This window comes from Pleurodeles waltl, chromosome 4_2 (genome assembly GCF_031143425.1).
Source record: "Pleurodeles waltl isolate 20211129_DDA chromosome 4_2, aPleWal1.hap1.20221129, whole genome shotgun sequence".
Lineage (NCBI taxonomy): Eukaryota > Metazoa > Chordata > Amphibia > Caudata > Salamandridae > Pleurodeles > Pleurodeles waltl.
In genome coordinates this window covers 472902673-472917577 of record NC_090443.1, presented here as the reverse complement: position 1 = coordinate 472917577, position 14905 = coordinate 472902673, and the positions used below count along the sequence as shown (strand labels likewise).

The 14905-nt window shown below is 47.0% G+C and overlaps 1 protein-coding gene across 1 annotated transcript in view; it reads right to left on the bottom strand.

Annotated features, from left to right (window-relative positions):
- The window catches only part of PPAN (peter pan homolog), a 121585-nt gene extending 121186 nt beyond the window's left edge, over positions 1-399 (bottom strand). The window contains exon 1 of the mRNA XM_069231810.1: positions 267-399. Within this exon, the coding sequence (XP_069087911.1) occupies positions 267-284 (18 nt within the window). The 5' untranslated portion in view covers positions 285-399. The remainder of the gene's footprint in view (positions 1-266) is intronic.
- Positions 400-14905: the final 14506 nt, after the last annotated feature.

Genomic DNA, 14905 nt, shown 5'->3' with positions numbered 1-14905 from the left:
CTTACCAAGTCAAACTCCGAGGCCTAAAAATAATTATATTATCAAGAACCACCCAGCCATGATAAATGTCCATCATTAAATGCCTCTAAATCTCAGAAAATTTGCATCATACTGTCGCACAAAAAGTTCGTAATATCAACACGCAACAAACATCAGAAAATATCTAGTTTACGGCAACTCTTACTATTGGTGCGAGGTAATCCACTTCCCAACAGCTTTAATTAATGTGTGGAATAAAGTGTGATGTTCGGCCGCACTCGCCTTACCTTGCTCTTGTGAACCATAGTTGCGTGGCTCTCCCAACCGAGAGGAGGCTATCCAGGTGTGACAAAGATGACTCTCACAATCCCAAGAACAGAAACGAGGCCTCTGCAGCCACATGGAGTATGTACCGGAACTTCCGGTTGGCGACTATAGAGTCGTAAAATGGTCTTCCGGTACGCACCAAGATGGCCGCTGAGTAGGTTCATTCCGCTTTAAGATGGCCGCAGCTTTAGGTGCGACCTATTTGAACATGGCGCTTTCAAATAGCCTCAGGCACCAATATTTGGATCCTAGCGGGAAAGAGGACCCGGGACGTCACGGGCCAAAAGCTAAAATCCCCCGGCAAAACAAAAGCGCAATTAGAGATTTAAGGCACCAACAGAGTGACAAGATTTTCAACGTGAAAACACGGATATATGTTTTATTTGACCCTCCAAAACACTGTGCTTAATATGCAGGTTAAAAACAGGGACATGTATTTGCTTGAGCCAAAAGTGTCGGGACAATTAAAAAAAAAGAAACGAGAACGTGGTCACCCTAGGCACCAGGAGCGTCTGGCCGTTATATTAAGTTCACAAGTCCGTTCATTACAGACATAGAGCTAGTAGAAAGACTCACAGCACTGGCAAAGAAGACAGACTATCTCGCAGCTCATACGTTTTAACCACTGGTATCACAGTGACAGATGAGCGACTGCTCGATTACAAACGTGAGAACAATACATAGAAAATGTTCAAAAAGACAATAAAACATTTAAAAGGACTGAACTAAAAGTTATAAATATACAGTATTAAAATACTCATATTTGCCAACATTTTAGAAGAGGAAAGTGAGGGATTTAAAATAATAATAATAATAAGGAGAATGTTTTCTCCCATTAACTTCAATTCTATCACAGGACCGGAGGCGAGGATTATGCAAATCTTTCTTCACTCTTTATTCAACAGCAAGTTCAAAGTTAAACAAAAAATGAACAGAAAAACTACAAGTTCCATGAGCCCGCCGCCATGGTAACGAGTATCCAATGAGGTGCCCTCCTTCACGTCAGTATAAATGGCCCGAGACACGTCACACTTCCTCTTTCTTCACTGCTCAGATAAGTGCTTTTTCTGCCTCCGTTGGGAGCTTGTTTCCTTGCCTTGACGCGCTGCCGCTCAATTGTCTTACGGGGCTTTCTGTAGCCGCTTTCTCGCCACGAGCGGTCCGGAACGGACGGGCCGCTCGAGCGCTTAGTTTCCTTTCGGCCCTCGGCGTGTTAATACACGTCGGGGCCACCAGAGGGAGCGCGCGCTGTGTTTCTTCGTTCTCGAAGAGCGCGTTGCTTTCAGCGCGTGGCTCGCGCTTCGCGTTTGCTGTTTGGGGAAACCTGTTGTGTCCAGGGAGTTAGGTTCCTGCCTTTCACCCAGACAAGCAGGGTTTGATTTCCAGGCCTGCCAGATGACACACTCAGTCTCTTAGCAGGCATATCTGCATTAACCACTTTTCTTCCCAGGTTTGAGGGTTTCTCCTCTATTGCATGTTGCCACCCTGGTGCATTTTTTCATCTTCCCTACCCTGACACCCGTTTGGGTAAGAATTACCCCATTAGGGAAGGCATTATTTTCTTGACTTACTGTCAGTGACAGAGGGGGTAGGGATTTTGCCCTATATATTGTATATATTTTGTTGGGTGTACACTCTGTCATAGTCCTCATTATGCATTCCTCCCAAGAGAATGAACCTTTTCCCAACATGTCCCCAGGTGAGGGTCCCTCTCACCGTACCCTTCCCCCCGGAGTGGACACTTTGTTTTCCCAGGCTATTTCTCACGCTTTGGCCCCTCTTAGGGATACTGTAGCTAAGCTTACTGAACAGGTGTCCAGAGGTACGGGCATGTTTGGTGTGACGGGAGCAGAGGGTGATTCCTCTACCCTTTCAGCCCCCAGGAAAATGCGCAAGCGCGACGCGGGGCACCTGGGGGATGGGGTATTTTCACCCAATCCCAAGAGTGCGCGCGCGCATAAGCGCGTACCCTCCCGGGAGGACCGTTTGCCCGGAGTACTGGGTGACAAGCTTCACCAACTATGGAACCCTGATCGGGGATCCCCCAAAGGCTTCATGGGAGGTTCAGATGAGGACTCATCATCTCTAGATGACGACTCGGGTCGCCCTTGGCGTCCGGGTGCTACCCTACCAGATCCTTCGGATCACGCCGATTCTGACTCCGATATGTTTGAGCCGGAGGGTATCTACCATCCGCGTTCCTCGGAGTGGCGTCCAGACCACAAGGTGGCTGAATATGTCGCCGGTAAAATTAGGCAACCTCTGGACAAAGAGGTGCGCGCTCGTCTACGGGCGGAGTGCCCACGCCCGTCTTTATCAGATAAGGTCGCTCTCACGCCAGTTATTGACCCAAAAATGTGTACGTTTTTCTCCAAGTACACCAAGGATCCCAAGAAAGGGATTGATCGCTCCTGGAGGGCATGCCAGGATAAACTTCTTGATGTGTTAGGTCCCCTCACACAAATTATTCAATTGGCGGAGCGGGCCAAGCAAGCAAACACTCCCCTTCAGACGGACATCATTGCGGGATGGGCTCAGAGAGCTGTTTGTCTTCTGGGCAACGCGAACTGTGCCATCTCTGCAGAAAGACGCAGATCTTTACTGATCAAAATCGACCCCAAGTTAGGGGAACTGTCTAACTCGGAGGCAGGGGCTGTTGCCCAAGGCAATTTATTTGGCGATCCCTTTGTGAAAGAGTTGGGAAAATTTGTGGCTACGTTTTCAGCTTTGGATAAAGCGCAATCTTCGATTAAGAAGGTTTTCCCCAACAAGGTTTTTGGCGGGGCCGGGCGAGGCAGGGGTCGCTCTTCCGGCCGTCCTTTCCAGCAAGGCCCCAGCTCCTTCCGCAACAACGGTTGGAGGGACGGCAGACAAGGAACTTTCTTCCCCAACAGAGGCAGGGGAAGAGGCAGAGGTTCCAGAAATACACGAGGAGCATATAATGCCCCAGGAGGTCCCTCGGGTGAGGCTTATCCCTTTTTTCCCAACAAATTTTGGCGGGAGATTGAGGTTTTTCAGGGACAATTGGAGGCGCATTACCTCCGACGCATGGGTTCTGCAAACTGTCTCGGGTTTTCAAATAGAGTTCTGGGGTACCCCATTTCAGGGGAAACTGCCTCAGCCCATCGCGTTCTCGGCAGACGACTCAGAACTCGTAGATTTGGAGGTTCAGGCCCTTCTTCACAAAGGTGCCATTTCCTTTACTACCCTTCACCCCACAGGCTTCGTAAGCAACATCTTCTTAGTGGACAAGAAGGACAAAGGGTTTCGTCCCGTTATCAATCTTCGTGCTTTCAACGAGTGGGTGGTTTACAGACATTTCAAGATGGAGGGTATTCACTTGCTCCGCGACCTCCTCTTGCAGGGGGACTGGATGGTTCGTCTAGATCTCAAGGACGCGTACCTCACGGTCCCTATTTTTCCACCCCATCGCAGATTCCTGCAATTCTTATGGAACAACCAGGTGTTCGAATTCACCACACTCCCCTTCGGCCTGTCGTCGGCGCCATAGTGCTTCACAAAACTTCTCAAACCAGTAGTGGAAACTCTGAGGTTACAAGGCATTCGCCTCATAATTTATCTGGACGACATCCTTTTGATGGATCAGTCCAGGTCTCGGTTGATGTTCAATCTGAACACAACTATTGCGCTTTTCCAGGACCTTGGTTTTGTGATCAACCAACAGAAGTCGCAACTTACCCCGACTCAATCGTTAGTCTTCCTAGGGTTTCTAGTGGATTCCCGCTCAGCGTCTCTCAGTCTCCCGGCGACAAAGATTTCCAAAATAAAGAAGGAACTGAGAAAGGTCCTGCAACGGGACCAGATCTCTCTACGCCAGTTAGCCAGAGTAGTAGGCCTGCTTTCGTCTTCGATTCAAGCCATTTTTCCGGGTCCCCTACACTACAGAGCCCTGCAACGCTTGAAAGCGTTTCACCTTCACCGAGGGGTGACGTACTCCGAGTTGATCTCCCTGTCCCAAGAGGCCAGGACGGAGTTGTGCTGGTGGCTGGACCACATGGAGGCATGGAATGGCAAGGCCATCTTTGGGGCGGCCCCGGATCTGGTGATCGAGTCAGACGCCAGTCGCCAGGGATGGGGGGCTCGTTGCGGGGACATCTCGTTGGGGGGACGCTGGACCCCGCAGGAACTAACCATGCATATCAACTGCCTGGAGCTCCTGGCGGGTTCTTTTGCAATCAGGTCCCTCACGAGAAACAAGGTCTCATGCGTAGTTCTACTACGGATGGACAACGTATCGGCAGTGCAATACATAAATCGTTTAGGGGGGACAAGATCAAGAGCCCTAGCGGGGCTAGCGATAGATTTTTGGCATTTTTGCCTTCAACACCAAATCTCAGTCACAGCGGAGTATCTTCCGGGAACCCAGAATGTGTGGGCAGACTGGAATTCTCGCTTTCTCCGGGATCCCAGCGATTGGCGACTACATCGCTCGGTTTTTCAGGCGATCATGGATCATTGGGGTCCCTGTTCAGTGGATCTCTTTGCGTCTCGTTGGAATGCCCAGCTTCCCCTATACTTCAGCTGGCGTCCGGATCCGGGGGCGATGGCAGTAGATGCGTTTCTCCAACATTGGGGCACGCTTCAGGGTTATGCTTTTCCCCCGTTTCTTCTTATCCCGCGGGTTGCTGCTCAAGTTCGCCGCCAAGAGGCGACGGTGATTCTAATAACCCCCTGGTGGAGATCACAGGCATGGTTCCCGACTCTGCTGGAACTCTCGTGCGAGTGTCCTCTTCGCCTCCCGGATTTTCCCTCGATACTCCTGGATCCGTCGGGGTGCTGCCACCCTCTAATCCTTCAAGGTCATCTTCCCCTCATAGCTTGGAAGATTTCCGGCATCATTGGCAAAACAACCGGCTTTCGCAGGAAGCTAATAACTTCATCGCACAGGCCTGGGCCCCTGGTACATGCAAACGATATAGATCAGCATGGAATAGGTGGTCTAGTTGGTGTGTGGGCAAACACTGCGATCCCATGGGGGCCAGCATTGCCGACATCATCAATTTCCTGGCGGAATTAGCTGCATCCGGCTTAGCGTATCGCACCATCAATTCTTTTCGCTCAGCCATCTCGGCGGGCCATCCTCCCCTGAATAATCTCCCGATTGGGGGGCATCCCTGGGTTTGTAAACTTCTTAGGGGTATTAGACTCTCCAGACCTCCACAACCTAGATATTCGGAGCTCTGGGATGTGAACTTGGTTCTTAATCTCTTATCCTCTTGGCGGGACAACCAATATTTGTCAATGAAGGAATTGTCGGCAAAATTAGCCATGCTTCTCTGCCTCATTTCCTGTAAGCGTGTGTCAGATATCAGAGCACTGGATGTTTCCGCTCGAGTCTTTACTCCGGAAGGAGTCACGTTTACTATTGCAAGGAGGACAAAGAATAATATCAGGTCGGTGTCCTATCCCGTTTTTCCTGATTCCCGAGGCTTTGTGTGGTTAGATGTCTCAAAGTCTATGAGGAGGTAACCAGTTCTTGTAGACCCCCAGGTGAGACTCAATTGTTGATTTCGATTAAGAGGCCGTTTAGGGCGGTTTCTTCTCCCTCCATTGCCAGATGGATCCGGTGGATTCTCTCTGAGGCAGGTATAGATATTCGAGTTTTTGGGGCTCATTCTACTCGGGGAGCTATGGCGTCCAAAGCCATACAGGTGGGGGGCAGATTGGAGGACATCATGCATGCTGCTGATTGGTCTTCAGAGTCTACTTTTAAGACGTTTTACTTTAAACCAATTCACGACGCAGCCGCACTGGTGGTAAGTAAGCTTTGAACTTGCATAATCCTCGCCTCCGGTCCTGTGATAGAATACGAAATTTCCTAGCTATCGTGAAGGAAAGTTTCAATTCTATTAAGGACACGGAGGCGAGGATTATCCCACCCACATACATTTCGCGGATATGTTCCCTCCCGATTACGTCTATCTGCGTAGCAAGGTGGTATACTTGCGTTTATGCCTTTGTTTATTGGTTATTCTGCTCATGTTTTAAATTTTCAGGAAAACACTTGATTCAGATATATATTTTTCATTTATATGTGTTTTGAGTCCATAACTTTGCTGCCTTTGGTGGGTTTTACTGTGTTCTATCGGACTTGCATCTAATTGCTCCTATTTTTTTAGGTTCCGAAACTACGACCAATTGACTCTACCAGGATTCCTTCCGCAGTGAAGTCGAGGAAGTGTGACGTGTCTCGGGCCATTTATACTGACGTGAAGGAGGGCACCTCATTGGATACTCGTTACCATGGCGGCGGGCTCATGGAACTTGTAGTTTTTCTGTTCATTTTTTGTTTAACTTTGAACTTGCTGTTGAATAAAGAGTGAAGAAAGATTTGCATAATCCTCGCCTCCGTGTCCTTAATAGAATTGAAACTTTCCTTCACGATAGCTAGGAAATTTCGTATTGGAGCCGAGACAATTTCGGACGGGCGACAGACAAAGTAAAGCCATTTTTGGATTTAAAAATTGTGATTCTTCCGTCTGAATTGGGTCTGTTGGCTTGCATGAAGTGTAATGTTGAAGGCGGTGTATTGCTTTAATAATACTCCATACAGAAAAAATAGTAATTTTATGTCAGGACCAGAGGCGAGGCTTATGCATATCTTGCTTCACTCTTTATTATTCAGCAGATTGAAAAATGTCCTAGCTATCCTGAAGGAAACTTTCAATTCCATTAAGGACACAGAGGCGAGGATTATGCAGTCCTTTCTTCACTTTATTGGTAACAGCAAGTTCAAAGTTCAAACACATTAAACTACAACTCTCATGATGCACACAAAACCATGACAACGAGTAACCAATCCCAAGTCCATAACAGCGTATATATAAATAACTGGCGGGCGCAGTCCTTCCTCTTCTTCACTGAAGAAAGTTAAGGAACTCGCGACTTCAATCTCCTTTAGAATCACCTCCTACAAGACAAGGAAGAGATTAGACCTAGCAAGAGACCAAACTCAAAGAAATAAAACTCCAAAGAGAGCTAACAAATATTATTTAAATATATATACATAAGTAAATATATATCTCAGAAGTATAGCCATAAGAAAGCATAAGAAATGCGTCCAATATTTACTCAACACCAAGAAAAAATACCATACACTTGCCAAGAGGACTCCTACGTCACCAAGCCGGCAATTCATCCCGGGTGGGTAATACTAAAAAATAGTATATGGGTGGGATAATCCTCGCCTCCGTGTCCTTAATAGAATTGAAAGTTTCCTTCATGATAGCTAGGAAATTTTTCATTCTATAGCAGGACCAGAGGCGAGCATTATGCAGGTTCAAAGTTTACTTACCACCAATGAGACAGCCTCATGGAGTGGTTTGAAAAAAAACTTCTTGAAAACCGACTCTGAAGACCAATCAGCCAAACTCATAATGTCCTCCAGTCGTCCACTGACCAAAATGGCCTTGGAAGCCATGGCCCCTCTAGTAGAGTGAACTCCAAAACGTCCATTGTCAATGCCATATTCTGACATAATCCAACGAACCCACCTAGCAATGGTAGGCGAAGACACTGCCTTAAACGGTTTCTTGACAGCAATTAAAAGCTGTCTCTCCCCGGGAGGTCTAACCTCCTCCGTGACCGCTTCATATGTCTGAAGACATCTCAACGTGCATAACCTAGGATGAGAGTCAAAACTGGGGTAAGATACAAACCAGGTACATGTTTTCGTCCGTCGAGAAACAGTGAAAGTAACCCCAGTGGGGTGAAGACTCTGGCGGACACATCCAAAGCCCGCACATCGGAAACACGCTTGCAAGAGACCACGCACAAGAGCATCGCCAACTTTGCAGAAAACTGTTTCCTGGATAATCAACAATTATCCGGCCAAGCAGATAAAAAATTAAGAACTTGGTTCACGTCCCATAACCCCAAATAACAAGGCTCGGGAGGACGAGACAAACAAACCTCTTTCAAGAGTTTACTCACCCAGGGGTGCTCTCCCACTGGAACATCACTGATAGTACTGAGAGAGTGCAGCTTATATGATCTATATTAACATAAACTGTTTATGTATTAATGTGTGATAACACCATATAGAAATTATATTAGTAGAAGTTTTGCTTAAATGTGCTCCTGAAATTATGACCACGAAGAGTGGCCACCAATGTATACGCAGACTAATAATCGTGAATAGAGTGTTTATGTTATGTTCAATTAAGCTTATATTAACATTCGCATTAATGAATCTGTATTGAAAATCCTCATAGGCTTTAAGTTAGCGTGAGCTGCAGCTTAGCTGCCTGGCTCTCATATTAAATGCATTTCTCTGTTTTCCAGTGTGCTGACTCACAAGGGACCATGAGCCTGCAAATGTTCTTTTCTCCAAAACTTGGAGGATGAATGTAACTATATGAAATCCGTTCCCAAGCGCATATTCGGTGCCTTGGTCTAAAAGTTATAGATGAAATTGAAACAAATGTAGATTAGTGAAATGTACAAGGACATTTAGACCGGTGAACATTGAACTACTGACCCAAGAGACGTGCCAAGGAATGAAGTAACGCCGGATGTGCCACCTCTGAAGACGTCAATTATGAAGACCAATCAAAAACTCGCAAACTAATGTGGGGTGACAATTGGGATTACCAAATGTTAAATTTGATAGGTTAAGGATAGTGGGAGATAGTAAATGACCAATAGAATTTTGGGGAATGTATTACGAAAAGGGGGTAAAAACCCATGTCACAGAGAGGTCGAGGGATTAGGTAGGGAATGCTATTGAATTTATCCAGAAACTCTGTCACTCTGTTTGGTGACTTGAGACTTATTAGAACCATCCTCATCTATACTCTGTCCATTTTCACTTATCCTCCTTATGAGGGAAGTATCCCTTTTGTCCTTTAATTGAGTCCTGACTGATGGCGATTTGACTGATGTCCTGTGGGCGAAGACTGAACCTGTGTGCTGACCTAATCCTTGGAGGGTAATTATGACAATGCAATAGTGATTTGTCTAATTTGCTTTTCCTTTCTAGGTACCAACTGCTTGTCTTTTGACAGAGACCATAGCTAGATGTTTACCAAATTGGTGTTCCAAATCGTTTTGCCTGAAGCCCAAACATGCCAATGCTAATTAGTGGTTAGGACAGGTGTTTATCAAACTGACGAAAATAGACAAATGACCGAGACAGTGCTTTGTTGAACTGATATCAATACTCTGCTAATCTTGATCTATGCTCACGCTGTGTTATATTCTAATGTTTATGATTTTTGCCTTATTGAAATCTTATCATAGTTGCCATATTGTGACTATGCTGTTGTGTTTCTTGGCTTTGAGGTTAACGCACTTAGGGGGTAATTTTAACCCCGGCGGGCGCTGCCCGCCTGGCGGGAACCGCCACTTGGCCGCCCCGCGGCCATTCAGACTTTCCCGCTGGGCCGGCGGGCGCCCGCCAAGGGAGCACCCGCCGGCCCAGCGGGAAAGGCCCTGCAACATTGAAGCCGGCTCCGAATGGAGCCGGCGGTATTGCAGGGGTGCGACTGGTGCAGTTGCACCCGTCGCGATTTTCACTGTCTGCTATGCAGACAGTGAAAATCATGCTGGGGCCCTGCACTGCCCACGACACCCGTTCCCGCCATCCTGTTTCTGGCAGTGAAAACCGCCAGAAACAGGCTGGCGGGAAGGGGGTCGGAATCCCCCCGCCATGGAGGATTCTCCCAGCCGGGGGTAATCCGGCGGGAAACCGCCGGACCCGGCTGGGCGACCGCGGCTTTACAGCCGCGGTCGGAATGCCAAATGAAGCACCGCCAGCCTGTTGGCGGTGCTTCCGGCGACATCCACCCTGGCGGTCATAGACCGCCAGGGTTGGAATGAGGGCCTTAATCTTAGATTGTAATTAATACGGAATAAAACTCATAAAATTCTACTAAACCGGTGTGATTATTCATGGCTGAAAGGTCATGGTAGCGTTGATGTATTGATTAATGACTTTGACTAAGGTGAAATGTATTGTGGTAATAAATATTGATGATGTTATTGATGTATTGATTGATATATTGATTAGGTATCTCGTCCTACGGTGTCTCTCAACTGGATCAAAAGATTCATTGGCCTAAAACGAGTCCTGATGTGAAATAAATTATCATAAAGGGACGCGTTAACAGTTCTGGTAGCAGAGCGACGGTTTGGTCCTTTGGGGCTCTAGGACGGAGAATCATTGTTCAATTAGTTTTTCTGTGATGATGCAAATTGGAGGTATGATGTGTTTCTAAATTCACCATGACTTTCCCGGGATCTCGGAGCCTGCCTAATTGAGATGGGGATGTTCTTGGCATCATAATGTGTGTGGTATAGGGTTTTGCGCTTGCTCAGTTTATGCCTTTCTGCAGGTGATCAATGAAGTTTGTGTGTATCTAGGCCAGGTAAATGTTATTTTAGAAGGAGTGGGCGTACTCTGCAATTTGAGAGCAGGGAAGTCGGCGTACTTCATATGAGTGTGGCGCTTTGTGCTCAAAATTATCCACGTGGTTGGTTATTTTTTACGGACCCGTCGTGGTCTAAGACTCCGGAGTGTATTGACAAGTGTAGGAGACACTTGGGTTTATGTTGTAATCTGTACGGTTTAATAGGTCAATCGAGTGTAGTTGACAAGTCGACTTCGAGTCAAAATGTATGTGTGAAACCTTCAATGGAGATTTGGCAAGTTCTAAAGTGCACTAGGACGAACCATTGACAAGTCGAGAGTAGGATTTGTGGGTGGAATTCTTCTTGCGTATGCGGGAATTGAGAAGGAGAGAGTAGCGGCCGAGGCTTCAAGTGAAATCTCTGTAAAATTCTGAAGCGAATGTATTACCCTTCCTGTAGTAAACCGACAGATTTGTGTTGTTGGTAAAGTGCTCGCAATATTTTGCATTTGTTTTGTGTGAATCCAGTGAGGGGCGGACGAGCCGCAAGACTTTGTCAGCTGCAGTATGTGAGTGTGACGTCAGTGGTGCCGCGCTGAGATAGGTCAGTTGTCGAGAGGGGTCGCGCACGGATTGGCTGCTGTCCGTGAGAGGCAATAGGTTGAGAAAGGTGGGTGAAGAGTGTCCTGGGAATTAAAGTCACTTTCTGATTAAATACAAATAAGAGAAAACGCAAAGATGAATTTTGTCAAGGCTTTTAAGAGCTCCCTGAAAAGAGACGCATACATTATGGCAACTGATGGGGAGCCTACACCGCCTGAGGGTACTCCAATTGGCAGAGAAAGAGGGATGTTTGGCTTTCCCAGAACATGGGACGTTCAATCCGAAGGTTTTAGACAATTTAAAATGGATGTTAAGTACACAAAAACCACCTCCGAGACCAGCTCAATATGAGGCTCTGGCGATTTGGGATTTGATGGCGCTGAAACATAGACAAGAAAGATTCCAGAGAATGCTGAAAAGGGCAGAAAAATCTTATGCAGAGGCTAGGTGGGATAATGAGATCAAAATGTGGAGACGGGGAATAGTTGACGGATTAAAATTGTTCCCAGCAATAGCACAAGGAGAAGAGACACAGGGAAAAAAGCCTCCTGTAAAACAGACAAAGACTCTAGTAAATCTAAGGAGAATATGATACCTTGGGAAGAGGAAGATGATTCAGACGATGAAGAATTCATGGACCGATTATTACATGATCGCCCGGCCACCTTATGCGGTGAGTGACAGTGTTCCAAGCACTAGCGTGGGTCCTGGGGACCAGACGCAAGAGAAGGGAGTTACTGATACGGTACAGACTAGTGATACAGCTTTGATACAGAATGGTGTCAGTGTACCCACTGCGCCAGACATGCAGATACAGTTGCAACGTCCCCCGCAGATACAGAGAATCTATCCAGACGTCCCAGTACTTGAGACTACTACAAATCTGATAGTGCCGCGAGACCCGATATACACAAAATCAAGGTTAGTGCAGATTGAGTCAACTCCGAAATTGCTGTCCCAGCCACAGCCACAACTGATACCAGGGTATAACCCAGTAGCTGGTCCTCCATTAGTACTGGTCCCGGGTACTTTGGAACAGACTTATGGAGTTACTGCTCCACGGAGTTTGAGACCAGGTCAGACACCTGCCGCAATATCGTTACCAATTACTGTTGGTCCACCAGTGCCATTGTATGCACAAGGTAAATCTGGCGTATGTGATCAGGGGGTAATGACCCAAGATGCAATACGCGGGGGTACATAGGAATCCCTCAGTTAATGGCCCCTGGAGAACAAGCAGTTGAAAAGCCGAGGTCTTTAATAGATCTTAGCCCAGTAGAAGCACCATTGGAAACAATGCATCAGGCAGGGTTAGGCCTGTTGCCCCCACAGACTATGAGTACAAATGTCTCACAATCACCAATGACGAATGCATGGAACATTTTACTGCAGGGCTTTACAGTACAGCAGATGAATGAGTGTTTAGAGAAGACCTATGCTTCGCAAAAGACTACAGTAACAGCAGTAGAATTGGAAAGGTCAGAAAAAGATGAGTACCTGAATTTTGTAAGACTGGGAGTGGAAGCTGCTGAACTAGTGGGCGGAACCATGGGGGTAAACAGATTGGAGTCATACACTGAAGCAGAATTGAGATTTCTGTGTCCCAAGATTACCAAAGAAGTGGGAAAGGTGCATCAGAGATTAGCAAACCTGGCAGACAAATACAATATTGACATTGAGAACACTAAACATTTGAAAAGAAGTTACAGGTTAGACTTTGATTCAAAAGACTTCGAGCACATTAGGTCTGCCGGAATGAAGGTGCATTTAAAAGAACTATTGCAAAGTGCGCAAGTTTGGGGTGCATTAGAAAAATGGGAAGGCAGATGGGCAAAGAAAAGAGATAAGGAAAAGGGTGACAGCCCAGGGGCAAGTCAGACCAAAGCCTCACCCGATATAGAATCAGTAAAAATATTACCCATGAGAGAAACAGCTGGTGGTGTTTTGGTCCATGTGCCGTGGTCCAGGGGAGACATCCTATCTTTTACTAACGATTATCCCAGGTTGAGGGAGACACCGATTGAGTGGTATCAGCAAACAGACAGGTTTGTGAAGCTTGCGAAGTGTCTCTGGGAAGACTTGAATACTTTGTTTGAGATTATTGTTCCGCCTGATTTGTGGCTTGAGTGCAAAAGAGGGTTAGACTGGCCGACGAAGGAGCTGGCAAGGGATAAGGTGACGGGAGCACCTTCGGAAGAGGTGATGAAATACTATCATAAGGTGATTGAATTTTTGAAACAAAAGGTGTCGCCGAAAGTGACTGATTGGCAGAAAATCGACCGGACCTCACAGGAGGTTAAGGAATCTATACATGCTTATTATGAGAGATTGTTAAAAGCCTTCAAACATTACAATGGTACTAAGACCACTGAGCCGAAAGACATGAACCATCTCGTGTTCAGATTTGTTGAAGGGCTGAGACCAGAGGTCAGTCAGATGATTAAGAATCATTTGATTTGCTGGCAAGCAAAGCCGATTGATGAGGTTTTGCAGTATGCAAAATATTGTAGCAACGAAATTGAGCTGAAGTAGAAAAAGCTGAAGGAGAAAGTGATGGTGTAAAGAAATGGCTCCCTGTTGCAGTTACCCCCCACTTTTTGCCTGAAACTGATGCTGACTTGACTGAGAATTGTGCTGGGACCCTGCTAACCAGGCCCCAGCACCAGTGTTCTTTCACCTAAAATGTACCATTGTCTCCACAATTGGCACAACCCTGGCACCCAGGTGAGTCCCTTGTAACTGGTACCCCTGGTACCAAGGGCCCTGATGCCAGGGAAGGTCTCTAAGGGCTGCTGCATGTCTTATGCCACCCTAGGGACCCCTCACTCAGCACAGACACACTGCTTGCCAGCTTGTGTGTGCTGGTGGGGAGAAAATGACTAAGTCGACATGGCACTCCCCTCAGGGTGCCATGCCAACCTCACAGTGCCTGTTGCATAGGTAAGTCACCCCTCTAGCAGGCCTTACAGCCCTAAGGCAGGGTGCACTATACCACAGGTGAGGGCATAGGTGCATGAGCACTATGCCCCTACAGTGTCTAAGCAAAACCTTAGACATTGTAAGTGCAGGGTAGCCTTAAGAATATATGGTCTGGGAGTCTGTCAAAAACGAACTCCACAGCTCCATAATGGCTACACTGAATACTGGGAAGTTTGGTATCAAACTTCTCAGAATAATAAACCCACACTGATGCCAGTGTTGGATTTATTAAAAAATGCACACAGAGGGCATCTTAGAGATGCCCCCTGTATTTTACCCAATTGTTCAGTGCAGGACTGACTGGTCTGTGCCAGCCTGCTGCTGAGAGACGAGTTTCTGACCCCATGTGGTGAGGGCCTTTGTGCTCTCTGAGGACAGAAACAAAAGCCTGCTCTGGGTGGAGGTGCTTCACACCTCCCCCCTGCAGGAACTGTAACACCTAGCAGTGAGCCTCAAAGGCTCAGGCTTCGTGTTACAATGCCCCAGGGCACTCCAGCTAGTGGAGATGCCCGCCCCCTGGACACAGCCCCCACTTTTGGCGACAAGTCCAGGAGAGATAATGAGAAAAACAAGGAGGAGTCACTGACCAGTCAGGACAGCCCCTAAGGTGCCCTGAGCTGAGGTGACTCTGACTTTTAGAAATCCTC